Below are 26,029 nucleotides of genomic sequence, written 5' to 3'. Positions count from 1 at the left end.
TGAAAACCGACAGACTCAAGCTGAACAGGGAGAAGGCGGCTTTGTGTTTGATGGTTCTGGTATAGTTCTTGGGAAGAATAGTAGAACTCATGAAATTGAGACACTTGATGTAGCTGGAGCAGTAAATGGGGACAACCTAGGGGATCCAATGGAGATAGTAGAACAAGGGGATACTGAGGACAAAGTAGTAGGGGAAGGTCTGCAATTCCCTGCTATTGAAGGTTTCCCAGCTGTACCTTTTCCTTTGATTATTCTTTTCCCCTCTGATGCAAAAGATTTCTCCCCCATGCCAAACATAGAATATGATAGTGATGAGGATATCACTATTAATGACCTTCTTCTGAGAGCCAACTCCTATGGCACAACACCCCTCTCTCCCCATTCTAAGAAAAAGAAGGTTGTTAGAAAGTTTTCTCCCAAACCTGTGATGATGAAGAAAACAGGGACTTCTCCTGGCAGTGGTATGAGCTCTAGACTCAGAAGTGCTAGAAGAACCCTTGGGTCCTCTCCAGATAAGGCCATTTGCATCTCAGACTCGGAACAAACTGAAACTCAACCATTCAGCCAAACTCCTGAAGTGGTGGACAGTGGTACTGCTACTCAGAAGGAGCTGAGGAGGAGCCTTAGAATGCAAGCTCAACTGGATGAAGGGACAGTCTTACAGAAAGCACAGAAAAGGAAACAAGGTGCCAGTAGCAGTCGGTCAGGTATGACACTTATCTCTAGATTTCCATATTCTAGACTTACCGTAGAGCGGATTATTAGATTGTTCCAAGTATATCAAATTAATTTAGGAAATTCTCTGGATGATAGTTACAAAATAATAGATAGTATAAAAAATATGGATAGAAGTCAATTCGAAATAGCAATTAAAAAAATTTTAGTCTCAACTACCCAAGCTCAACCAATAACAGTTAGCTTAGAATCTATTACAGTAGCTGCATCAGAACCAACATTAGATGTTGGATTCTCTCCTCCACAGAGTGTACCAGTAGTTGATTATGAATATACTTAATTGGAATTGTAGGGGCCTAAATTCTAATAGGACTAGACATCTTCTTAGAGATTTAATTATAGCTAATAAGGTTGATTTAGTAGCTATCCAAGAAACTAAGAAGGAAGTACTTAGTACTAGATGTTTGAAGGAAATTTCAAATAGATTAGATCAATGGATCTGGCTTCCTTCTTTAGGAAGATCAGGAGGCATTCTAGTAGGTTGGGATAGCAATAAAATTAAAGAAATTTCACACTCTATTCATAGATTTAGTGTAAATGTAGTTGTAGAAAATAAAACAGATAATGTTTCTTGGCAATTTACAGTAGTTTATGGTCCAGTTCTAAGACAAAATAAAACTGCATTTTGGGAAGAACTTAGAGCTATTAGAGATAATACACTAGATATATGGGTGGTATGTGGGGATTTTAACTCTATTAGGAAAAAAGGGGAAAAATCAGGTCATAATTTTGATATGAATCTCAGTAGAGCTTTCAATAATTTTATTAATGACCACCAATTGTTAGAATTAAAACTCCTCTCTAGAAAATTTACTTGGTCTAATGGTACTAGGTTTGCTTTATTAGATAGATTCTTAGTCACTTCTGAATGGGACAGACTTTATCCTTCTCACTTACTCACTGATCTTAGTAGCACAGGTTCTGACCATTGTCCTCTACTAGTTCAAACTAACACCCTAGTTGCACCCCCCCTCCCATTTTCAGATTTGATCTTGTATGGACTGAACAGAAGGAATTTGTTGAGCTGGTATTTAAGTGGTGGCAGGAAACACCCCTTAAACTACCTGATATAGCTAAAAGTTGGTCTAATAAACTAAAAAAACTTAGACAAAAAATGAAAGGGTGGGCAAAAAATTTTTATGGTCAAAGGAGAAAGGAAAAAACCCTCCTTCAAAACACTTTACATACCCTTCAAAAAATTAAGGAAGAGAGATCCTACACACAGGTCGAAGAGGACCTATGGATTAATAGTAATAACAGATTAGAAGAAATAATGCAAGAGGAGGAAGATCATTGGAAATTGAGATCAAAACAATTGTGGTTAGAAGGGGGGGATGCCAACACTAAATACTTCCATACAATCGCCTCCCATAGAGCTAAGAAAACCCACATTCATACTTTAGAAATAGATGATAATATCTCTAATAACATGGTAGAAATTAGAAAACATATTATAGCCTATTATAAAGAGTTATTAGGATCTCCTAGTTTTACATACGGACATTTAGATAATTCTTTTTGGGCTGAGGAGGATAAACTTAATAGTTTAGAGCAATGGGAATTAGAATCCCCTTTTAGTGTAGATGATATTAAACAAGCTGTTTTTGCATCTGACCCAAATGGGGCACCAGGTCCGGATGGTTTCACGTTTAAATTCTATCAATTTTTCTGGACTTTAGTTAAAGATGATCTTATGCTTCTTGTCCATTATTTCTATAACAATAATCTTAACTTACATAGAATAAATAAGTCATGCATATGTCTTATTCCAAAAGAAAAAGATGCAAAACTTATTAGAAAGTATAGACCCATTAGTCTAGTTAATTGTAGTTTTAAGATAATATCTAAGCTGCTTACAAATAGATTAGAAGTAGTAATGGATAAGTTAATAGATCATAGCCAATCTGCATTTATTAAACATAGATACATATTAGATAATGTCATCCTTAGTCAAGAAATACTTCATTCATGTCATTCTGCTAAACAATTAGGAGTAGTGATTAAAATAGACTTTGAAAAAGCATATGATAAAATCAGTTGGGAGTACCTTTTAGATATCTTGCATGCTAGAAATTTTGGTAGTAGATGGATTCAATGGGTCACCAACTGGTTACAAAGCTCACAATCTTGTATTAATATTAATGGGGAGCTCAGTCCATACTTTTATTGTAAGAGAGGTGTTAGGCAAGGGGACCCACTCTCTCCTTTTCTCTATATTCTGGCAGCTGATACCCTTAGCAAAATATTCATGAAAGGTAGATTAGCTAATGTCGTAATAGGTTTAGGACCTCCATGTGTAGATAATAGAGCAATTACTAATTGCCACTATGCAGATGACACAATCCTTTTTTTAGAAGCGAAAGAGGAGAATGTGGAAGCTGCCTGGTGGGCCATGTTAGCATTTGAATCAATTTCTGGAATTAAGGTTAATTATGATAAAACTGAAATGTATGACATACATGTAGATAGAAATCTAAATCTTAATCAATTGTTTAGATGTTCATGGGGATCTTTTCCTATGAAATACTTAGGTCTTCCTTTACATTATAAAAAATTACAAATAGCTGATTGGTCTTTCTTAATAGATAAAGTAGATAGTAGATTACAAATCTGGAAAAGTAATATGTTGTCTATTGCTGGTAGACTTACACTTCTAAATTCAGTACTTACAGCTATACCTCTATATGCTTTATCAGTATATAAACTTCCCCTTACGGTCATAAAATTTATAGATAAAGTTAGAAGGCGATTTCTATGGCAGGGTAATTCTAAAAAGAAAAAATATATCCTTCTTGATTGGTATACATCTAGGTTAGCTAAAAACTTTGGAGGGTTAGGAATTCTTGATCTTAGACAAATGAATATTTCTCTTATGCTTAAATGGTGGTGGAAACTTAAAAATCCTAATTATTTGGGCCTTTGGAAAACACTTATACATCATAAATATATGGTATCAAATCCCACTTCTCTCTCACCATTTTGGTCTTCTTTGCTAAAAATCAGTCACATAGGGGATATGAGTACCTTTTATTCTCCCGGCATACAAACACAGGTCAGATTTTGGTTAGACCAATGGTACCAAAACTGTTCTTTAGACATCAAATATTATTCCTTGTTCACTAAATGCATTAATAAATCCGTCATCTTAGCTGATGTCATTCATTCTCAAGGGCAGGTGCTAAAATTTAGGATAGAGCTGGTAGGAATAGATCATAAAGAATGGGTAGAATTGCTTGATATTATTAGCTCAATCTCATTCACCTTGCCTCATGATAAACTTGCCTGGAGATGGGAGCAATCAGGGGAGTTTTCCACTCATTCTATTTACAATATTTTGAATTTTGGAGGGTCAAGACCGAAAAATGCAATGCTATGGTGGCATTTACCTGTACCCCCTAAAATAAGGATCTTTATGTGGTTAGTTGCACATAATTTCATCTTGACTAAGGATAACTTGATTAGAAAGGGCTGGTTAGGTAATACACAATGTCAATTTTGTCATCACCACGAAACGGTAGATCATTTATTCCTGACTTGTAGGTTAGCTCAACAGATATGGTTCTGGTTAGGAAAAAGCCAAAATGTAATGCAACAATGGCATACTTGGCATGACTTGCTACAGTATGCTTCCCTACTTGACTCTTCTGATAGAACTGGTTTTTTAATTGTACTCTGTTCTGTTACATGGACGATATGGAAACATAGGAATGACTTGTGCTTTAATCATGTTTCCCAAAATTCTGCTAGAATGATAATTATGCTGATTAAATCTACTTGCTTGTATTGGACAGGTAAAATGAAGAAATCCATTCAAGAGGCTGTGATGGACTGGCTTCCTGTGATAGAAGACGCTATACCTCTTAACCAGTACATGCCATTGCCAATGGTGGTGTATGCTGACCCCGCTGTAGATGCACCCTCCGAGACTCCTTGATCGGAATATGAAGAAAGCTAACAATTTTTGCTATAGCCCTCCCTTTAGCCCCAATCAGAGTGGCTTAGATATTATATCTTACTTTTTGTGTTTGGTAATGATACTTATGTGGATGGTGTTTGAGTTTTTGTTGGTTTTTGTGGATCCAAATCCTAGATACTTCGTCGGTGTGATTTTCCTTGTTGGAATTCACAACAACCGACAATTTTGTATTTAACCAATTTCATTCTAATGAAATGGGCTTCTGCCTTTTTTAAAAAAAAAAAAAAAACAAATTCTAGATCCATATAAGATTCAAGTTTGGATCAAACCGACCCGTTTGAGTCGGATCAGAAATAAACACTCTACGTGATAACGTATAAATTGAGAGAGAACCAGTGTTTTCACCATCGTATCTAAAATTCAAATGACAGAAAAAATCAGCGGAAGCGTTATTTTATTAAAAATGAAGTAACTAAACTAATTCCTAAGCCACGGTTAAACAATATATTGTGACAAAATAAGGTAACCTGGTTTAACAATATTAAAAAAGAGTAAGGTTAAAATACTTTATTGATTTTGTGTCTTATTCATGTCATGTATTCTTCGTTTGAAATGTTGAACATAATTTTTACATTAAAATGCTCTACTAAAAAAGAATATTCTTACTATTTTTATTTATTTATCCACAAAATCACTTTTTTTTTTAATTGTCCATAATGTTTTGCAGTAATTTATACCTATATAAAAATAACAATATTTTTTTTTCCAAAGAACATAAAACTTAATCTCCAATCATGTTGAGCTATTTGAATTGACTGATTGAACTTTGAAAACTAATATAAAGATGTGGAATTTAATTGGATACAAAACTAATAATATATTTTAACCCTACTCATTAAAAAATACTATCATAAGGAGTAGAACTAGGGTGCTCTTAAGTTTATCAAGTTCTTTGGTGAACTCAAGTCTCAAACCCATCAAATCAGTTTCAAATTACGAATTTGAACCATTGAAACCTGCTTATCGTACGAGTGATGCGTCTATATGTGAAAATTTTAAACATTTTAATTAATTTAGTATAAAGTCAAGCGGTCAAAATTAGAAGCTTAATAAATTAATTTTTATGCATTCTTTTTTTGAACCTATTTTGACCGCTCGGCTTTATACTAAATTAATTCGAATGTTTAAAATTTTCACATGTAGACACATCACTCATAAGGTAGGAGGGTTTCAACTATTCAAATTCACCATTTAAAGCCGATTTGACGAGTTTTAGACTTGAGTTCATCAAGGAACTTGGTGAACTTAAGAACACCCGAGTTCTACTCCTATCATACACTAGTGGAAAACTTGGAATTAGTGTTGGCTGTTTATGGGTATTAGTGTCGGACATTAGGCGACACTAATCAGGCTGATACTAATACTTTGTAAATAGCCGACACTAAAAGTAAGGCATTAGTGTCGACTATTTATTAAATAGCCGACACTAATGTCTTTTTTTTTTAAAATAAAATTTTCAAAAATTCACAATAAATCATAGAAAATTCCAAAAATGAAAATTTTTGTTCTAGAATGCTCATATATTTTTGCTGAACTATATATAAAACAAAAATATCAAATAATTTATCATAATTTATAAATAAAACTCACTAAATAAAATATCATCCAAATTGCTCATATATCATTTATCGTTATTCTTATAAATGGGCTGTGCAAGAAAGTTGAAATTGAGAAGGCAATGGATTATCTACATGACATGATTTCTAAAGGGCATCAGCATGATGTCGTAACCTATAACATTCTTATAGATGGATTATACAAGAATGGTGAAATTGAGACAACAGTGGATTTTTTACATGACATGATGTGTAAAGGGTATGAACCTGATGTTGTGACCTTTAACACTCTTATAGATGGATTATGCAAGAAAATGCATTGTTGTTGAAGTAAACTTACTACTGCCATGTTTGAGGTTTTGGTGTGAACCAAAGCGTTCTTTTCACCTCTTCGCTACTTCGCTGCAGAGTCCGCAGAGGCAACGCCATCTTCTAGTATTCGCCTAGAAGAAGCGGCTAGGTTTGAGAAGATCAGATCGAAGAGAAGCGTGAAGCGAAGTGAACGCTCAAGAGAGAGGGGCGGCTAGGTTTTTCCGAGCGGAAGAGATGTGCGGAGGAAGAAAGGAGGCTGTGTTTTAAACCCTAGGTGTGCGTTGTGAAAGAGGTGCGCGGGACTTAAAATGAAATTTTTTCAGCTGTTTATAAATAGGCGACACTAGTAACTGAGAATTAGTGTCGGCTATTTATAAACAACCGACACTAATACTTAATAATTAGTGTCGGCTATTTATAAACAGCCGACACTAATACATTAGTGTCGCCTATTTATAACCAGCCGACACTAATTCTCAGTTATTAGTGTCGCCTATTTATAAACAGCCGACACTAATATTATTAGTGTCGGCCTTTTGTAAACGACTGATACTAAAGTATTAGTGTCGGCTTTTAAAGGCGACACTAATTGTACGTTCTCCACTAGTGATAAGAGAAGTTGAATTGAATAGTCGGTTGCAGTAATATTTACAAGTATTCATTCCTGATAACAAACAGAGCACGCAGGATGCCATCAAAGTAACAAAAGAATGCAAAGCAATCAAGAACGTAAATAAAAATTATGAGCATTGAATATCTGATATATGTAATGTGGCTGGTAGGCCCGGTACATAGAGATACCACAACATAATATGCAGATTTATTATGAAAGGGAATTCTAACATGAGGAAGGTTCAAATGCCTCCATTTTTTGTGCCTCCATCATGCCTCTATTTTTTAAAACTTTAATAACTCAAAATTTAAAACATAAAAGTCAAAAGAAAACCGTTAGATATGATCTATGTTATTTTTTCAATGTGCTCATAAAAAATTATCACATTTCAATTTTGTTTTTATGTGAATCAATAAGTTCAAAAATCAACGTCTAGAAATTATCCACATTAGTGTGTTTTTTACAAGCTCTTGATGACAATCAAAATAAAATTGAAATGTCATAATTTTTTATATGTGCATAGATAAAATGATGTAGATCATATCCAACGGTTTTATTTTGACTTTTAAGTTTAAAATTTTGGATTATTAAAGTTTTTAGAAATGGAGGCATAGTGGAGGCACAAAAAATGGAGGCATTTGAACCCTCCTCAAAAATATATCTAACTTTTTTTTTATATATATTTAATTTTTATTCACATATATTTAAAACATATTATTTGAATTGAAAAATAAAAATTATAGATGAATTCTTAATTATTTAAATAGGGTGTATATCCAAACATTTAAGTTGATTTGAAAGATGTTTAGTTTTTCTTTTCATCAAACAATTTAATATTTTTAACTGTGGAGTTTTAATGATTTTATGATAAATGACTTCAAATTGACTCAAATTTGATACACGCTATATTTATGTAATTAAAAAGTTTTTAATCCACAATTTTAATTTGAATAGTATTTTTCAAAATTAAATACCATAAAAATTGAATGTATTATAAAAATAAGGAGGGTTCAAATGCCTCCATTTTTTGTCTCCATCATGCCTTCATTTTTAAAAACTTTAATAACTCAAAATTTAAATCTTAAAATTCAAAATAAAACCGTTGGATATGAACTACATCATTTTATCTATGCACGTGTAAAAAATTATGGTATTTCAACTTTGTTTTGGTTGTCATCTTGAGCTTGTAAAAATATATATAAATGTGGATGATTTCTAGATGTTGATTTTTTAACTTATTGATTCACATAAATGCAAAATCAAAATGTAATAATTTTTTATGGGCACATAAAAAAAATAACATAGATCACATCTAACGGTTTTATTTTGACGTTTAAGTTTTAAACTTTGAGTGTTTAAGTTTTTAAAAATGGAGGCAATACAATATCTAACGGATTGATGGCACAATACAATATCTCAATCCAGGGAGGATTGGACATTGAGGATGCATGGTTCAAGGGGAGAAGCCAGTTACCAAAATCAGCCAACTGGGACAGAATATGGGCAGGAGGAGTTTGGGCACTGTGGCAAGAGCAAAATAGGAGATTATTCTTACGGAAACAGAAATTGGTGCCTCGCCTAATCATACATACGGCGATGGAGATCGACAATTGGAGATTATATAACTAGGAAAAACTATATTTCGCTAAGGCCAACAGGGGTTGGAAGGGTGGTACCTAACTCCTTTGTATAGGAGAGGGAGTAAGAGCAAGTTTCATTAAAATTTCTTTTATCAATATATTTGTTGTCAATTGACAACCATAAAAAAAAAAATGGAGACATTTGAACCCTCCTCTATAAAAATTAGATCTTAGCATAAAAAAATTTACTGCGTATTTTGCTACTCTTGTCCCAGCATTATTTGGTCTAAAATATTGTACAGAAAATAAGCCCGTCAATAGTTTACAATGTTCATCTCTAATTAATTTGGAAAAAAAAAACAATAAAGAAATTGTGAAACTTTGAATTTTATCTTACCTACAGTCCTTGCAATTTGGCTTGTCTCAATCCGCCTTCTCAAATGTATCAGTATTACCTACATAAATTAAAGAACAGATGCATGGTTGAAATTAAACAAGATATTTCTTGCAATTAAATAGGAAAAGGAAAAGAGAAGATAAAAATGCGTTATAATCCTGAGTTCCACGAGGACAAGACATGCATCACATGGGGGAAAGAAACAAAAATCACAAGGCTCTATCTGACGAATACATAAATGAAACTTATGAGAACAAGTATTAAGAGGTTGTAATCTATTAGATGAAGTTAACATACATCTCTTTGTCCAAGAATTATGCAGTAAGCTGTTAAAAATGTTCTAAAATGAAAAATTTAAGATTCATAATGCTAATAGGAATTATGCTAGTGATCAAATGCTTCAGATTGCCCAGTACAAAATGCATAAACATAATGGATTATATATACATGTAAAGGGAGCTGTATAATTAAAAATTATATGGAAATTGGAATTAGCAACAATAAGTACCTTTATTGTAGCTATATATATATGTTGCTCTTTCAGGCTGTTTCAATTGCTCTATAAGTGACAGTATGGTATGGACTGCAATTTCGGGCAATTACTTATTTGTAACCATTTCACATTAATTACGGCATGTAATTCTTCCGATGACGACTCAAAATTGGGACAATCCCTCAAAATCAGTTGTACTAGATTTTCAGGTCCATTCAGCCAGCCTTGTACATCCCTTGTGAAAATGCTTTCCTCGGTAGAATCCCGAATTATCAATGTACCCACTGAATGCGGTGGGTTTCTTAAAAATGGTAGCTTCAAAAGAGAAGTGTTATCAATCACCAATGTATGAAGCTGCTTGATTCGTTCCAGCGGTGTTTTGTTGTCAGTTGCCGATGGATCATCAGCTCGTATCAGCTTTGTGCACTTTACAATGCTCAACATTTCCATTATGGATGGGTTACTCAGTTCAAGATACTGAAGCTCTGCACAGTTCGAGAGCACAAGGGACCTTACATGATGAATTATTTGGCTAGGAAGGGAGGTTACATGTTGGCAATTATATAATTTTAAGCTTTTCAGAAAGGGCACTTTCATAAGGCAGCCTGGAAGTGACTTGTCGAGCATACCGCATGAATCTAGCTCAAGATGAGACAGGGAGGAAGGTAAGGTTAGATTGTTAGGACATTTGAGCCACGGGCAATTTTTTATTATTAGCCAGTTGATAGAAGAACTGCCAATCCATTCCACTGGTAATAAATCTAAATTTACACAACAATTTATCTCCAACGACCGGAGTGATAACAGCTGACAAGGCACTAACCAATTTTTAAGGCTTTTTAAGTTAGAGCATCCTTTAATACCGAGAACATGTAAGCTAGGCAGGTTTTCAGTTTTCAACCAAGATGCTGGTATTATTCCTCCATAGTTGTTGACATTTAGTTGTTCAAGGTTTGGATGTGGCTCGAGGCCTTCTAAAATATCCTCATCAATAAAAGTTTCCTTTTTACCAGGATTGGTATTTCTACCCATGGACCAACTTAGAGTCAAGGAAGTAAGATGCTTCTTTTTGTTAAGGCAAGCTTGAGCAGCATCTTTTTTATCCTTTACATTCTCTAGCTTACTAATCTTGATGCAATCCCGAAGTCGGGTCATATTCTTCAACTCGTTAATCCCATGCCCATCTTCCCGAAGAACATTGAATTCTGGTAGTTTTTTGAGAGAAATTAGCTTTCCAATCCTGGGTATCATTGAACTTATCTCCATCTCCTCAGTGATTATTCTCAAATTGATAAGATTAGTGAAAAGTTTGGGAAAACTCTCAATTGGACATCCGTCTAGATAGAGCAACTGGAGGTTATAAAGCCGACAGATAGACTCTGGTAAGCTTGTAATTTCGGTGCCTTTTAGATTAAGGTGGAATAGAAGTTTCAAGTTTCCAATATTCTCCGGTAGTTCCTCAATTTTACAGCACCACAGGTCTAACACTCGGAGATATGGCAGTTCATTGAACAAATACCTGAGTGATGAAGAATCCAACTTGGTCTCATAATTAAGGCCATCAATGAATAGAAGGGACCGCAATTTTTTGCACTTGCTTATCTCATTATCAATCAACTCAATCTGTTTTCTATACACTGATAGGTGGCGAACAGTATCGTGGTTTTGTAAACTCCATTCATCTTCTTCTTGGCAATAACATATATCCAAAGATACAGATTTTGCAAGGTCATGCATGAGGTCATGTAAATATGTATTGTTATCCTCACCTCTCACAATGAAGGATCTATTTTCAAATTCTTGAAAATACCAGTGACCCTTCTCTTCTTCTAAGAAAATTCTCTCTTCTCAACTGAATAAACCATCTGCTAACCAGATCGGGCTCAAAAAATTCAAGTACAAAGGATAATCTTTCGGAAACAACGAAAAAATGGAAAAGCATTGCTTTAGATGTAGAGGTAAGTATCGATAGCTTACTCGTAGGGCTGGTAGAATATCACCATCATCTTGTTCTATTTGCCACAGTTCGCTGTTCAAGATATTCGTCCATTGCCGTGTGGTCATGTTGGCACGCAAAATTCCACCGAGAGTTGTAGTAGCCAAAGGAGACCCCTCGAGCTTGACAGCAATTTTCATACCAATGTCCTTTAATTCAGGGAATGAACTCGGATCCAAAGATCCAAAAGCACATTTCTTAAAAAGATCCCAATAAATGTTATCAGGCAAACCGCCAAGTTCTATTGGGTCATGAGTACCAACTATCTCAGCAACCTTTGACAAACGAGTGGTAACTAATATCATGCTACCTCGAAGCCCCGACCTTAGCGGGTTACACAAACTTTCTAAGTCTCTAGAATTTTCATGCCAAACATCATCGAGTACAACTAGATACCTCCTAGACTGTACCTTTCCTTTTAGTGTATGTTGGAGAGAGTCCAGATTAGTGAGATTGTCATTGATGTCAAATTCGCTCTCTTTGTTCCTTAACTCTCTGTTTGCTGATTCAATCATTTCCTTGGTTATCTTCTTCAAATCAAAGCGGTCCGATACACAAACCCAAATTCTCAAATCAAAATGATTTTTTGCCCTCTCATTATTGTAAATTTGTTGAGCCAATGTTGTCTTTCCAACCCCTCCAATACCAACAATTGGCAAAATTAACAAGTTACCTGCTGTTTTCCTTCTTTTTGCACTATTAGAAGAACCAGCCAGATCACCTGATTCTTGCATAAGCTGGAGTACCACTTCCACTTCTTTCTCACGGCCCAACATTGACTCAGTTACGAATGAGGTCGTCTCATGTGGAGTAGATCCGTTAGATGAACCGAACAAATCTGTTGCTCTTTCCAATTCAGCAGTAACAAAATCTAGTCTCCCTTGAATATCCTTCACCTTGCTTGTTGAGTTACTAACTAAATCTTTTATGAATGTTAATAGAGATAGCAATCGTCGATCTGCCTGCAGAAAGAATGGCACAGAAGATGAGGTCACCGACATGGTGTTGAAACTTGAAACTATCTTATATCTATATTCTTTTGATTTGCAATGAAATGTATATAAATTTAATTGAGGGATATATATGCTAGGAGGAGGGATCAAGTTACAACAATTTTTGAGTTACAACAAGTTACAACAATCATTTTCTACATTTTCAAAGTCCAAGTCATCGATCCAAACCGTTAGATGTGATCTCCACAATAAAATGTGCTTCCATACCAAATTTTACATTTTTTGGAATTCTTTTACTATTTATTAAGATGGGTACAAAAACTAGTCAAATTCAGACCATTGAATTTTGTACCCATCTTAATAAATAGTAAAAAATTTTCAAAAAAATGTAAAATTTAGTATGGAAGCATATTTTATTGTGGAGATCACATCTAACGGTTTGGATCGACAATTTGGACTTTGAAAATGTAGAAAATAATTATTGTAACTTGTTGTGACTCAAAAATTGTTGTAACTTGATCCCTCCTCATATGCTAGATAGTAAGGCAAATATTTGAGGCTGTTCTAATATATATTTAGTATATACTCCGTACCCGCTTGACATCTTCCTGTGACAAACTTTTATCATATTTTGTAATTATGCAAGACTAAGGAAATTAGAGCTACTATAATTTGGGAGCTATCTCTATTTTCTTTGTATCTTCTTTTTCCTTCCAATCTCGGTCAAACAATTGAAACCTATCCAAAAATCAGATTTTTCATGTAGTTAACAATGCATAAAAAAAAATACTGATCAAAGATACCCTTAGTGCTAATGGTTGGATAGGGAATCAACAAATATTAATTTTGTACAGACTTAGAAACTAGAAATCACTTTTTCCTTAACTAGTCCTAGTTCAATAGATATGATTATGGCTAGGTAAGAGTCAACTTGTCATGATACATTGGAATAATTAGGAAGACATCCTTCAATATTTTCTTACTTTACTTTCTTTTGAGAGAACTGATTTTCTAATTGTCTTTAGTGATATTTGTTGGATTATGTGAAAACATAGGAATGATATGTGTTTCAATAACTATAAATATATAATCCCAAATCTGCTAGATCTATTATTTTACTAATTAAAACTATTATTGATTATTGGATAGGTAATGTGAAGAAGAAAGCTAAGAAATCAGATGCAGGTTGGATGCCAATAATTGAAGATGTTATACCACTGGACTGTATTCCCCCTGGCTTGGAAGTAGTGTTGTACCGGCCACCACCTAGTGTTGATACAGATGATGCATGAAAGAAACATACTAATATGACTTTTTTGTACTTCGCATTAGCCTCAGTCCTTTACCCAGTGGCTTAGTACTAGCAACTTTATATTACTTTTGGAACTTAGTTGTTGAGATTTATGTATGTTTATCGCATTATAGAAGTTATAGGGTTATATCGGTAAGAAAGGAATTATAGAAGTTATAGGGTTACGAATACAAAATGTAATGCCTATATAGGCCCAAGAGAACAAGAATCAATAAAATTCATTTTTTTGAACCATTTTTTTTGGTATTAGACCTTAGGTTTAGCCTCTTTTTCTATTTTTCTTTCTTTTTTCCCGAATTTACTGTAGCGCTACAGTAGCCGCTCGCGCACTGTAGTAGAGAGACCAGTTCCGCCGCCTCCCTGTGTCTCCGACCGCCGCCGCCAGCCTAGATCGGGTTGCTTCCGCCCAAGCAGTGGGGTCGCCGCTTCTGATCAGGTCTGATCGGCCCAGCCGCTACTGGCATGCCTTAGGTCCGATCTAACCTAGATCCGCCCAGAGCTGGCCGTCCGCCTCCTAGCCGGTCCACTCCACCACCTAGCTGCTCCGGTCCGCCTTCTCTCTCTTCGCCCTGCCTTTCTCTATCTCAGGCCGAGCACTGTAGCTCCCTCTCTCCGATCAGCCACCTTCTCTCTCTTCCTTTCTTTCTTTTTAGGCTGTTTTTCTTCTTTTCAGCCACCTTCTAGCCCGTCTAGCCTCTAAAAAGGTAGTTCTTTGCTTGATTTGGCCGGCGTGGGGGGCCTACACCCCCACGATACCCGAGATCAGGTTTTTTTATCGGGTTTGGGCTCGTATCTTGATGAGGTAGATCAAGATCGGGTCAAGAAAGAGAAGAAGAAAGGGGGAGATGGTTTAGATCCGTCTTGAGGAGCAAGATCGGGTCTTTACGAGAGTTACGAGTGATCAGATCGAGAAAGGGAAGGAAGTCGAGGTGATCTGTGTGATCGAAGACTTAGATCCTTTAAGAAAAGATGTCCAGCGGGAGTGACAAAGGGAAAGGGGTTTTAGAGTGCCTGTCGGGTGTTGACTCGGAGGTTTTAAAGGTGTTGGTTGGTCTCATCCAGGGAGCCAGTGCCCAAACCAATGCCTTGGCACGTGATTCATCGCAGGTGAGGTTTGATCTCCAAACTGTGGAGCTTAAGCTTGATGGACCGGCCTCATATCTAAGTTGGTCGCGTCGGATCGAGACTGTTCTGGAAGGAAGGAAGCTCAAGAGGTATCTGACAGAGGATGAGCTAGCGAGTGCTACTGCTCAGACTAAGGAGTGGAGGACCACACATGCTCTGATCTACACCTGGTTGCTCAACTCGATGAAACAATCGATCGCCTCTTCAGTAGATGACATTCGACTTGTGAAGGACATCTGGGCAAAGCTGAAGAGGACCTATGGTGGGACTGAGAACCACATGAGGGTGTTCCAGATCCAGCAAGAGGTATTGGCTGTGGTGCAGGGTGATAGATCGATTCAGGATTACTCCTTGAATCTGGAAAAGCTGTGGGCAGAGCTTGATCACTTCTCACAGGGGTTGTGCTGTAGTGATCCGAGTTGCAAGAAGGAGGAGTTCATTCAATAGATGAGGACTATGCAATTCCTGGCCCAGTTGAACTCGGCTTTTGATCAGAGTGTTGTAACTAGGGGCACCGCTAATTAGCTCAAAAACTGAAATTAAATTGCAATTGAAAGTAAATAGATGAGTTTAGAGAAATTGACACGCAGGATGATAACGGAGTTCGGCAAAACAAAGACCTACGTCTCCGGGGCGTCGCAACATCTTTCTAGGTGCGCCTTTCTATTACCCAATATAAAAGGATTACAATTGTGAACCGTGAGCCCTTACAAAACGGGAAGTCACGACCAACGAGAGATGAGCGCCGGCGAGCCCTTACAACCAAGGGATGTCACACGAGCAACTCGAGGTTTGAGCCGGCGAGCCCTTACAAACAAGGGAAGTCACACAAACTACTCAAGAACAAGAGAAACACTCAATAGATCACTCTAACCTAATCTAATTAGAGATTAGTGAAGTGAGTTTGAGGTTGTTTGAGATTGATTGAGAGATATTGAAGTTTTAAGCTCAATCAACAATGGTGAAACCAAGCTCACAGAAAATTGCCTCTTTTGCAATTAGGGACGGCTAGGGTTAAGTGGGGAAGAGACCCCACAACTCTATTTATAGAGACAGCTCCAGAAAGAGCAAATTGAGCTAAAACGTTACAACGTTTTATATTATAATGCGATTTTAGGTTTTCAATTTCCTGACAGCTCAGCTAATCGTTCACAAACGTTACAACGTTTATAAAACGTTACATAACGTTTTGTTCTGTAAAATCTTGATCAAAAACAGATTGTTTTGAAGAACAAATTTAATTAAAACGTTACAACGTTTTCTGCAAACGTTATAACGTTTTAGGACTCTTGTACAACTGGATTTCGTAGTTCCTTAACATCTCTAAAACGTTACAACGGTTGTGCAAAATGTTATAACGTTTTAGAGGATTTATACAGCTGGATTTCGCAGTCCTTTAACATCCTAAAAACGTTACAACATTTTTATAAAACGTTGTAACGTTTTATGTTTTCCTCTGAGTTTGTTCAAGCTTTTACTTAGTGTTTTTGACAGGAGTAAAACGTTATAACGTTTTACAAACGTTACATAACGTTTTGCTCTGTAAAAATAACCTCAAACTTACTTTACCAAGCTTTTAATTTTACAATTTATATTCTTGGTAAAGATCTTCATGATTTCTTCTGTCCAAACATATTACATCGCAATTCCAACTCTTCTTGAATCTGCATAATCTTAAAATAGAAGAAATCGTAAAATTCAATAATTATATGTTTTTGCAAATTAGTCAAATAGACGAAAATGATTATTGTACGAACAACACAGATGAGATCAGTTCTCCTAGCCCAGACAAAATCCCTTCATTGGATGAGGCCATTGCTGCGATGATGCAGGAGGAGAGTCGCATGGTGATACATGCTGAGCCGAGTGGACCTCCAGGCGCACGATCAGCTTTGGCTGCCTCGAGCTCAAGTATGACAGGTGCCAAGGGGGAGACTCGCAGGTGTTACAATTGTGGGAAAACAGGTTATCTGATCAAGGCTTGTCCTAAGCCACCAATGGAGAGAGATGCAGGTGGTAGAGGGCAGGTTGCGAACCGTGGACGCGGCCGTGGGGGCCGAAGATGTGGAAGAGGAGGCAACCGGGCAAATATGATGGTTACAGAGGAAGAGGAAGCTATTGTGGGGTTATCTGAGGAGGATCTGATCATGGAGATAGTCAGGAGAAGGCAGAAAGGAGCAAGTGAGGAGAAGAGTGCAGTCGATGATGCATCCACCACGGGTAACTTTGCTTCTGTTGCTTACTCAGCCACAAGTACATGTGATACTCTTGCTCTTCCCTCTATATCCACCACTAGATCACCAGATTGGATAGTCGATTCTGGTGCATCTCGCCATGTGACTGGTGCTGCTAGGAAGTTCTCTTCCTATACTCACCTAGCGGTTCCAGAGAGCATCCGGACAGCCGATGGTATGGCCCAGCCAGTGATTGGTAAGGCTACAGTGGAATGTACCAACACTTTGACTTTGTCTAATGTTTTGCATGCTCCTTCCTTTCCTGTGAACCTTTTATCTATAAGTGTCATTATCTCACAACCAAATTGTGTTGTTTTGTTTGATAATCCCAAGGTGATCTTCCGAGAGAAGGGGACAGGCAAGGAACTTGGGACTAGCACACTGCATAAAGGCCTGTGGTACATGGATAAAGAGGGTATGGGCTCGGCCCTCTCATCCATTGTTGAGAGAAGTGTGGAAGACCTACTGTTGCTCCATCATAGGCGATTGAGTCATTCTTCATTTCCAGTTTTGAGTAAGTTGTATCAGCCTTTATTTGAAAAGGCAAACAAGGAAAGATTAGTGTATGATGCGTGTGAGTTAGGCAAACATACCAGAAGCTCTTATGCTAGCTCTGGGAGTAGGAGGTCTTGTAGTTTTGATTTGATTCATTCGGATGTATGGGGACCTTGTCATACAACTACTTTGAATGGATTTAGATACTTTGTGTCTTTTATTGATTGTTTTTCTCGTTTAACTTGGCTTTACTTGATGAAAAATAAGAGTGATGTGCTTGCTTGCTTTAAAAATTTTCACAAGATGGTTCAGACTCAATACGGTGTAGTTGTGAAGGTATTGAGGTCTGACAATGGGACAGAGTATACTAATAAGGCGTTTGGGGAATACTTGTCATCTCAGGGAATACAGCATCAGACCACGTGTCCATACACACCAGAGCAGAATGGGGTAGTGGAATGAAAGAACAGGTATCTCCTTGAGGTAACTCGGAGTATGATGATTTCGATGAAAGTCCCAAAGTACTTGTGGGGGCAAGCAGTTCTGACAGCAGCCTATTTGATCAACAGGATGCCCTCACGGGTATTGGATTGGAGGTCTCCAATTGAGATGCTGACAGGTAAGAATGGAGATATTCTTCCTCTCAAAATTTTTGGGTGTGTGTGCTTTGTACATGACAATAGACCCAATGTGGGAAAACTTGATCCAAGGGCTGTGAGGTGTATTTTTGTAGGGTACTCAGCCACTCAAAAAGGGTATGCGTGTTGGAGCCTAGTTGAGAGGTGAATGTTTGTGAGTATGGATGTTACTTTTCACGAGCTCGAACCATACTACTCCTCAGAAGCAACATCACCATTTGAAGACTCGCTCGATACAAGAGGTATGGGGCAAGGGGGGAGAGTAGTGGTGATGGTGAAAGGAGGACGGTGAGTGTGGGTGGTATTGAGCCGGAAAAGGAGAAGTCGACTGTGGTTGAGCCGGAAAAGAAGAATTCGGCTAGAATTGAGACAGATGTTGAGAGGATTGAGCCTGAGGGTGGTAGAACTCAAGCTCAGGGGGAGTTGAGATATGGTGAAGTGTATGTGAGGAGAAAGAAGCAAAATGAGGGAACCGTGCCTACAGTGCCACCTGTGCCAAGTCCCTTGTCCCTGCCTACTCCGACTCTTGAGACACCTTCACCATCCACCTCAGACCCAGAATACACAGGTGATATGATTCCTCTCTCTACTCCTCCCACTCCTCTATCAGTAAGGAGGACTCCTCGCGAGAATGCAGGCATTCCTCCTAACCGATATGGTTTTCCACATGACATTGCCAGATTTGTCTCTTACTCACACATATCACATGTACATGGAGCATTCATTGCATCATTAGACATTGTCTCTATCCCTAAGTGTTGGCAGGTTGCTAAAGGAGATATGAAGTGGAAAGCCGCCATGCTAGAAGAACTCAGTGCCCTTTGCAAGAACAAAACCTGGGAACTCGTGTCACTATAACCAGGCAAGAAGGCTGTTTGATGCAACTGAGTCTTCACAGTAAAGCAGAATCCAGAGGGTCTTATTGAGCGCTACAAGGCTCGGTTGGTGGCGAAGGGGTATAGTCAGACCTATGGCATTGACTATGATGAGACTTTTGCACCAGTAGCGAAGATGAGCACAGTGAGGACACTGATTTCCATGGCAGTGAATGGTGGATGGCAGCTACACCAACTCGATGTGAAGAATACTTTTCTTCATGGTGATTTGTTGGAGGAGATGTACATGGAGGTTCCACCAGGGTTTAGCACAAACCAGACAGTGGGTAAGGTGTGCAGGCTAAAGAAGTCACTCTATGGGTTGAAGCAGTCCCCTCGGGCCTATTTTGATAGGTTCAGGAAGGCTATGGTAGGCATGGGCTATCAGCAAATCAATGCTGACCACACGGTGTTTACTCGACAACATGGTGGTCACATTACTATGCTGGCTGTGTATGTCGATGATATGATCATTACTGGGGATGATGAGAGGGAGATTGCACAGTTGAAGGCAAGATTGGGGAAGGAATTCGAGGTGAAGGATCTGGGACAGCTTAGGTACTTTCTTGGAATTGAGGTGACTCGTGAAGCAGGGGGGATTGTTCTATCTCAAAGAAAGTATGTCCTAGACTTGCTCACTGAGACAGGCATGTTGGGGTGCAAGCCTGCGGTGTCTCCAATTGATGTAAAGGCCAAGATGAGTGCAGAGGCAGGAGAAGAGGTTGATCGAGAGAGGTACCAGATACTGGTAGGCAGGTTGATCTATCTGGGTCACACTCGTCCCGATATCTCATTTGCAGTGAGCGTGGTGAGCCGTTACATGCATGACTCTAGGAAGGACCATATGGACGCAGTGTACCACATCCTGACGTACCTGAAGAGTGCACCAGGAAAATGCCTATTTTTCGGGAAAAATGGGCATATGAACATCGAGGGTTATTGTGACTCTGACTGGGCTAGTTGCCAAGATGATAGGAGATCCACATCTGGATACTGTATGTTTGTAGGGGGCAACTTGGTCTCCTGGAAGAGCAAGAAGCAGCCAGTTGTTTCGAGATCGATGGCAGAAGTCGAGTACAGGGCTATGGCATTAGGAGTTGCCGAGATGCTGTGGTTGAAGAGGTTACTGGAAGATCTCAAGGTGAAGCACGAAGGGAAAATGAAATTGTGGTGCGATAGCAAGTCAGCGATTAGCATTGCCAACAATCCTATGCAGCATGACAAAACCAAGCATGTGGAGATCGATAGGTTCTTCATAAAGGAAAAGCTGGAAATTGGACTATTGGAGCTGAGTCATGTAGCTACTAGAGACCAAGTAGCTGATTGCCTCACTAAAGGACTTAGCTCAATAGATCTAGTTAGGTTATGTGACAAGATGGGCTTGATGGATATCTTTTGCCCATCTTGAGGGGGAGTGTTGAGATTTATGTATGTTTATCGCATTATAGAAGTTATAGGGTTATATCGGTAAGAAAGGAATTATAGAAGTTATAGGGTTACGAATGCAAAATGTAATGTCTATATAGACCCAAGAGAACAAGAATCAATAAAATTCATTTTTTGAACCATTTCTTTTTTAGTTATATCTAGAATTTGGATGATTTGTTGTTTGCTTGGTTGTTTTGTTATCAGGGAGTTGATTCTTGGTTGAAACCTAGTACCTGTAATTAATTGTTCTAGCAATGAAATGGACTTTCAGCCTCTCTTTTTTAAAAAAAGAAAATTTGAAACCTATGAATTTCCTTTCTCAAATTCATACGAGAAACCAAAAATTACGCATATGAATTTATTGTGTTAAACTTTTTATTTTTCTTTCATAAAGTGGTGAACAATTTGACTTGCCTTGCCCTCTATCTATTGTTGTAGTTCATAATATTTAAACTCAGCAATCACATCCTCTGCATCATATGCAGCATCTCGGAGTTGCTTCAAGAAGTGTGCCACATGTTGGTCGTTGAAGCGCCACCACTAGTGGAAAATATGGAATCAGGATCGGTTATATACACATATCAGTATCGGAATCCAACCGATCCTGTTGAATGCGATACTGATACTATCATGATCGGTTTTATATTTTTTAAAGAACCGATCCAAATAGAAACTATTAGGATCGGTTTTTTAACAAAACCGATCTTAATAGTTGTTATCTAGATCGGTTTTTGACTAAGAACCGATCCCGATACGTACTATCAAGATCGGTTTTTAGATAAAAACCGATCTTGATAGTATTTTCGAATTTTTTAAACAAAAATTACATAACAACCGATCCGAAAAAACTATCAAGATCGGTTTTTATATAAAAATCGATCTTGATAGTTTTTTCGAATTTTTTTTTTAATTAAAAATTACATATCAAGATCGGTTTTTATATAAAAACCGATCTTGATAGTACGTATCTGGATCGGTTTTTATATAAAAACCGATCTTGATAGTTTTTTCAAAAATTTTTTTTAATTAAAAATTACATATCAAGATCGGTTTTTATATAAAAACCGATCCAGATACGTACTATCAAGATCGGTTTTTATATAAAAACCGATCTTAATAGTATTTTCTATTTTTTTTTAAATTACATATCTAGATCGGTTTTTATATAAAACCGATCCTGATGTTTTATTGAAGCTAAAAAAAATATTGTTATTTATTTGAGCAGTTTCCATATATATATTGTTGGCCAGCATCCTAAATTTGTTTTTTTTTTGCACAGCAAGAAGCAATAATCAATTAAATATCATATACACATTCTAAATTAATTATCATACACATCTTAAACTATTACAAAAAATTCATGTACTTCATACAAAGTTTTGTGAAGCATTACATATTATAACAAGAAATTTAAATCCAAAAAAAAATTAATTAACAAACATACAAGTGACTAATTGGGCTATTTCTTCAATTAACACACATTTATGCAATATACACATTTATGCAATTAATGTAAAGCACAACAATAAAAAAATCAATAATTACCTCTTTTGCAATCACATCACTTGAGATTAAAAAAGACCCTAAAAACAAAAACAAAGGTAACAATTAGATGGAAAAACATTTTCCAATAAAAAATACAAAAAAATGTGTTTTAAAAGTATAATAATGGGAAAATTAGATAAAGCTAATACCATGATAGTTGATCGGCCGGATGATTAAGTAACTTGAGCGAGATGTCCTCAAAACTGTAAAACAATATACAAACACCATTAATTAATTTTTGAAACAATAAAAAAAATTAAAAACTTACACAATTGAGCCGGAGTTGCGAGAGGCTCGGCTTTGAGAGGAAGAGACGGAGAGAAAGAGAGAGAGAGACACGGAGGAGAGGGAGAGACGGAGAGAGAGAGAGAGACACAAAGAGTACAGAGGGAGAGACGGAGACAGAGAGAGAGACGCTAAGTTGAAAATGAGAGGCGCGAAATGAAAATAAGAAGAACCCTAAGCAGGTTATATAGGGAGTTATCATTAGGATCGGTTGTTTATAAAAAACCGATCCTAATAGTATCAGGATCGGTTTTTTATAAAAAACCGATCCTAATACTAATTTTTTTTGGCGGGACCAACTTTGAAAAAAATAGTATCAGGATCGGTTTTTATAAAAAAACCGATCTTGATAATCTTTTTTTTTTTCAAAGTGGGTTCTGCAAAAAAAAAAAAAAAAAAAAAAAAAAAAAAAAAAAAAAAAAAAATCAGGGTCGGTTTTTTATAAAAAACCGATCCTAATAGTATTTTTTTTTTTTTGCAGGACCCACTTTGAAAAAAAAATTGTATCAGGATCGGTTTTTTATACAAAAACCGATCCTGATACTATTAGGTCGGTTTTTATAAAAAAACCGATCTTGATAATCTTTTTTTTTTCAAAGTGGGTTCTGCAAAAAAAAAAAAAAATCAGAGTCGGTTTTTTATAAAAAACCGATCCTGATACTATTAGGATCAGTTTTTTATAAAAAACCGACCCTAATAGTATTTTTTTTTTTTTTTTGCAGAACCCACTTTGAAAAAAAAAATAGTATCAAGATCGGTTTTTTATAAAAAACCGATCCTGATACTATATATAAGAAAGATCACTGAGGTAAACCTCACTCATATTGATGGTCTATCAACCATCAAACGGCTACCATTTATTTTCTTTTCTGTTTGGTAATGCATGTACACAGATTAATATTAAGAAAAATGTGAAAAATATAAAATTTATTTATTTGTGTTTGTATGGCCAAATCAACTCTACTATGATCAATTTTGTACAATTTTATTATTATTAATGGCATCAAATTGTTAAATGGAATGCAGACCGTTCATTTCTGCATGATCATCCAACGGTGGGTCTGTAATTAAATGACATGTAATAATTTTTAAAATGATCAAGATATAACATGGAACATTAATAACGTAAAAGTGCCGAAGGCCCGACAACTGTAAGTTTTGATCCAACGTAAATTATTTACGGCCGTGCGATGTTGCTATATTGTTTTGCTTTGATGAACTAGTACATGAATCCCGAATTGTATCAAATTTTATAATGGTGAAATTAATATGACATTCTTTCATTTTAACGGTTCCGATCGACCAAATGCTAATATTCGTATTCGTTCCTTCACAACCCCACACAACAAGGGTTCAAGTCCTATGTATATTATTATATGGCACAAGTCATTGATGCATCATGCATGATTGTATAAAAAAAAATTTAATTTTCAAAATGACTTCAAAATGAAATATCAATGTCAAATAACTAATTATATTATCACATAAATTTTAATAATATAAATTACATTAATTTTCATCAAAAAAAATTTATAATTGAACCATATGCCATATACAACAACCATATATATATTCTATTAATCACCACACTAATTACATATAACACAAATGCCTAATTACATATACTTCTCAATATTAAAATTACAAACATAAATATTTTAAAATATTGAAAAAAAAACTAATTATAAAATGAAATTTGATATCTCAATTTTGAAGCTGTCACTGTGCCAATTTGTTTTCAATCCGAACAGAGCATTTTAGGCTACATACAGCGCACCACACAAAGTTGGTTCTGCAAACAAAAAAAAAATAGTATTAGAATTGGTTATTTGAAATAACTGATTCTAATACTATTTTTTTTTTCAAAGTTGGATCTAAAAAAAAAAAACCATTCTTTCTAGTACAACTACATGTGCTTTCTATTATTTCAAATATATATGTACAATTTTTTGCATTTCAAATATTTTGTATTTCAACATAAAAACCATGAAAAGTTAATTTCTAGAAGTAAATATTGCTATGCTAGATTTCAAAACAGTACCGGTCAAAACAGACACATTATCTATTTTGTTTGAGATTGTTTTTACGTCCATAAAATTATATAGTTAATTAGGTAATTTAGTATCAACCCATAAATAAGTGAAATGGTTTTTAATTAGTTCCCAAAATTTTTATAAAAATCCTGGTTAAAGCCTTTTGCTTCTGTTTAAACAGTTTTATATCTCAAGCAAAATAATCATATATATTTTACATGAATATACAAATCTAGTCGGAAATAAATCCAATTTGGTGAACACAGCATGGGCAATGCTCTCACTTCTGAAAGCTGCCCAGGTTTTACCATGCTGCTAAAAAAAAAAAAAAAAAAAAAAAAAAAAAAAAAAAAAAAAAAAAAATCAAGATCGCTTTTTAGCAATAAAACCGATCCTGATAGTATCTGGATCGGTTTTATTGCTAAAAACCGATCCAGATACTATCAGGATCGGTTTTTATGTACAGAACCGATCCAGATGCTATTTTCTGATATATTTTAATTTGTTAGATGTATTTAAGTTTTCTGAGAAATATATATATAACCAGAGATTATTTTAAAAAATAATCTTTATCTCATGTACAGAAAATTGCAACATGAATTATTGTATTTTATAACAAGATTAAATAATTATGTTTCTCATATCAACCAGGTAAGTACCAACTTATCTAAAAATTGAACAGATTGACAAGATAGAATTGTATTCCAGCCTGATCTGTTTAGAGCGTCTTTTATTTAAAAAAAATAAACAACTTGTTTGTGTTTGTATAATTGTTTGTTTAATTATTTATTTGTTATTTATAAATTAATACCATAAAATTAATTGCTTAATTGATGTCATGAACAAATGGAAACGAATTCATATTACCTGAGATAACAAAATATATATGGTTAGACCAAGACCATATTGATTCGAATTTGATCAGACGGTTCATATATAGGAAATGAAATATCTTTAATTTGACCTCTTTAAAGAAATTAATTCAATTATAAACCTCTTTAAAAAAAAAAAACGTACTTGATAGCTGGCCAGGTTTTACCATGCTACTTAAAAAAAAAAAAAAAAAAAAAAAAAAAAAAAATATTATCAAGATCGGTTTTTAGCAATAAAACTGATCCTGATAGTATCTGGATCGGTTTTATTGCTAAAAACCGATCCAGATACTATCAGGATCGGTTTTTATGTACAGAACCGATCCAGATGTTATTTTCTGATATATTTTAATTTGTTAGATGTATTTAAGTTATCTGGATCGGTTTTTATGTACAGAACCGATCCAGATGCTATTTTCTGATATATTTTAATTTGTTAGATGTATTTAAGTTATCTGGATCGGTTTTTAGCAATAAAACCGATTCAGATACTATCAGGATCGGTTTTTATGTACAGAACCGATCCAGATGCTTTTTTCTGATTTATTTTAATTTGTTAGATGTATTTAAGTTATC

General features: G+C 35.8%; 2 protein-coding genes and 1 long non-coding RNA gene across 3 annotated transcripts in view; all 3 read right to left on the bottom strand.

Moving 5' to 3' along the window:
• Positions 1-9,042: 9,042 nt before the first annotated feature.
• Positions 9,043-12,659, bottom strand: LOC144573077 (putative disease resistance protein RGA4). Its single transcript, XM_078322765.1, has 2 exons — positions 9,678-12,659; positions 9,043-9,227 (listed from the first exon to the last, which is right to left on the bottom strand). The coding sequence occupies exon 1, from the start codon at positions 12,657-12,659 to the stop codon at positions 11,511-11,513; it is 1,149 nt and encodes a 382-aa protein (XP_078178891.1). The 3' UTR covers positions 9,043-9,227; positions 9,678-11,510.
• Positions 9,729-11,399, bottom strand: LOC144573078 (putative disease resistance protein At3g14460). Its single transcript, XM_078322766.1, has one exon. The coding sequence runs from the start codon at positions 11,397-11,399 to the stop codon at positions 9,729-9,731; it is 1,671 nt and encodes a 556-aa protein (XP_078178892.1).
• Positions 12,660-24,898: 12,239 nt separating the features above from the next.
• Positions 24,899-26,029, bottom strand: part of LOC144573178 (uncharacterized) — a 79,274-nt gene continuing 78,143 nt past the window's right edge. Inside the window, exon 2 of the long non-coding RNA XR_013517894.1 lies at positions 24,899-24,953. This is a non-coding gene — a long non-coding RNA (uncharacterized LOC144573178). The remainder of the gene's footprint in view (positions 24,954-26,029) is intronic.

The sequence above is a fragment of the Carex rostrata genome, chromosome 21 (assembly GCF_964058835.1).
Source record: "Carex rostrata chromosome 21, lpCarRost1.2, whole genome shotgun sequence".
Taxonomy (NCBI): domain Eukaryota; kingdom Viridiplantae; phylum Streptophyta; class Magnoliopsida; order Poales; family Cyperaceae; genus Carex; species Carex rostrata.
The sequence above is the reverse complement of the archived record's forward strand: the minus strand, read 5'-3'. Positions and strand labels throughout refer to the sequence as shown.

Coding starts and splice junctions, on each gene's coding strand:
- LOC144573078 (XM_078322766.1), bottom strand. CDS start 11,399: ATGCATGACCTTGCAAAATCTGTATCTTTGGATATATGTTATTGCCAA.
- LOC144573077 (XM_078322765.1), bottom strand. CDS start 12,659: ATGTCGGTGACCTCATCTTCTGTGCCATTCTTTCTGCAGGCAGATCGA.